Source organism: Phytophthora parasitica (genome assembly GCF_000247585.1).
Source record: "Phytophthora parasitica INRA-310 unplaced genomic scaffold supercont2.291, whole genome shotgun sequence".
Taxonomy (NCBI): Eukaryota; Oomycota; class Peronosporomycetes; order Peronosporales; family Peronosporaceae; genus Phytophthora; species Phytophthora nicotianae.
The window spans coordinates 3,427-3,932 of record NW_008649277.1 but is presented as its reverse complement, the minus strand read 5'-3'; the positions used below and the strand labels follow the sequence as shown (position 1 = coordinate 3,932).

The following is a 506-nucleotide window of genomic DNA, read 5'->3' as shown; positions in this document are numbered from 1 at the left end:
TTTTGCTTGTCCTCGCGCTGCTTGTAAGTCTGAATGCTCTTGGCAGTCGTGGCTGCCTCCGCCACGAGCTCCTTCTTCACAGTCACGTCCGGTCCCTCTTTCGCACCCAGCCCTTTGCTGCGCCCGGCAGTCTTCGGCCCCACAGTCTCCTCCATGGTGCTCGACCTGCTTCTCCCCGGATTTTTAAATGAGCCCTCTGACCTGGCATATGTCATCTCCGTCACCAGTGACTGCCACCCACACCAAAACCTACCATCGCTATCACTGCGAGCGCCGACAATGTTCCTGTCCCTCGCAGCGGACAGACTGCATTTTGTCCGAAATTCAGGCTTGGCTGTCCAGTTTTTATATTTTCTCCTGGTTGCCTCTGAGCCTTCGCCATCATCCGTTGACTCCTCGTGGTGGACCCATGAGTACTCGTCATCGCTAGATCCGTCCACATGGACAATCTGCGAGCACTCGTCGCGCACCATATCAACACAGACATCTTGTACCCCGACACCCTG

The 506-nt window shown here is 55.9% G+C and overlaps 1 protein-coding gene across 1 annotated transcript; it reads right to left on the bottom strand.

Annotated features, from left to right (window-relative positions):
• Positions 1-82: 82 nt before the first annotated feature.
• On the bottom strand, positions 83-473 carry PPTG_24850 (hypothetical protein; the record flags this gene model as incomplete). Its single annotated transcript, XM_008918745.1, has 2 exons — positions 83-201; positions 254-473. The coding sequence occupies 2 exons, from the start codon at positions 471-473 to the stop codon at positions 83-85; spliced, it is 339 nt and encodes a 112-aa protein (XP_008916993.1).
• Between the last annotated feature and the right edge of the window lie 33 nt (positions 474-506).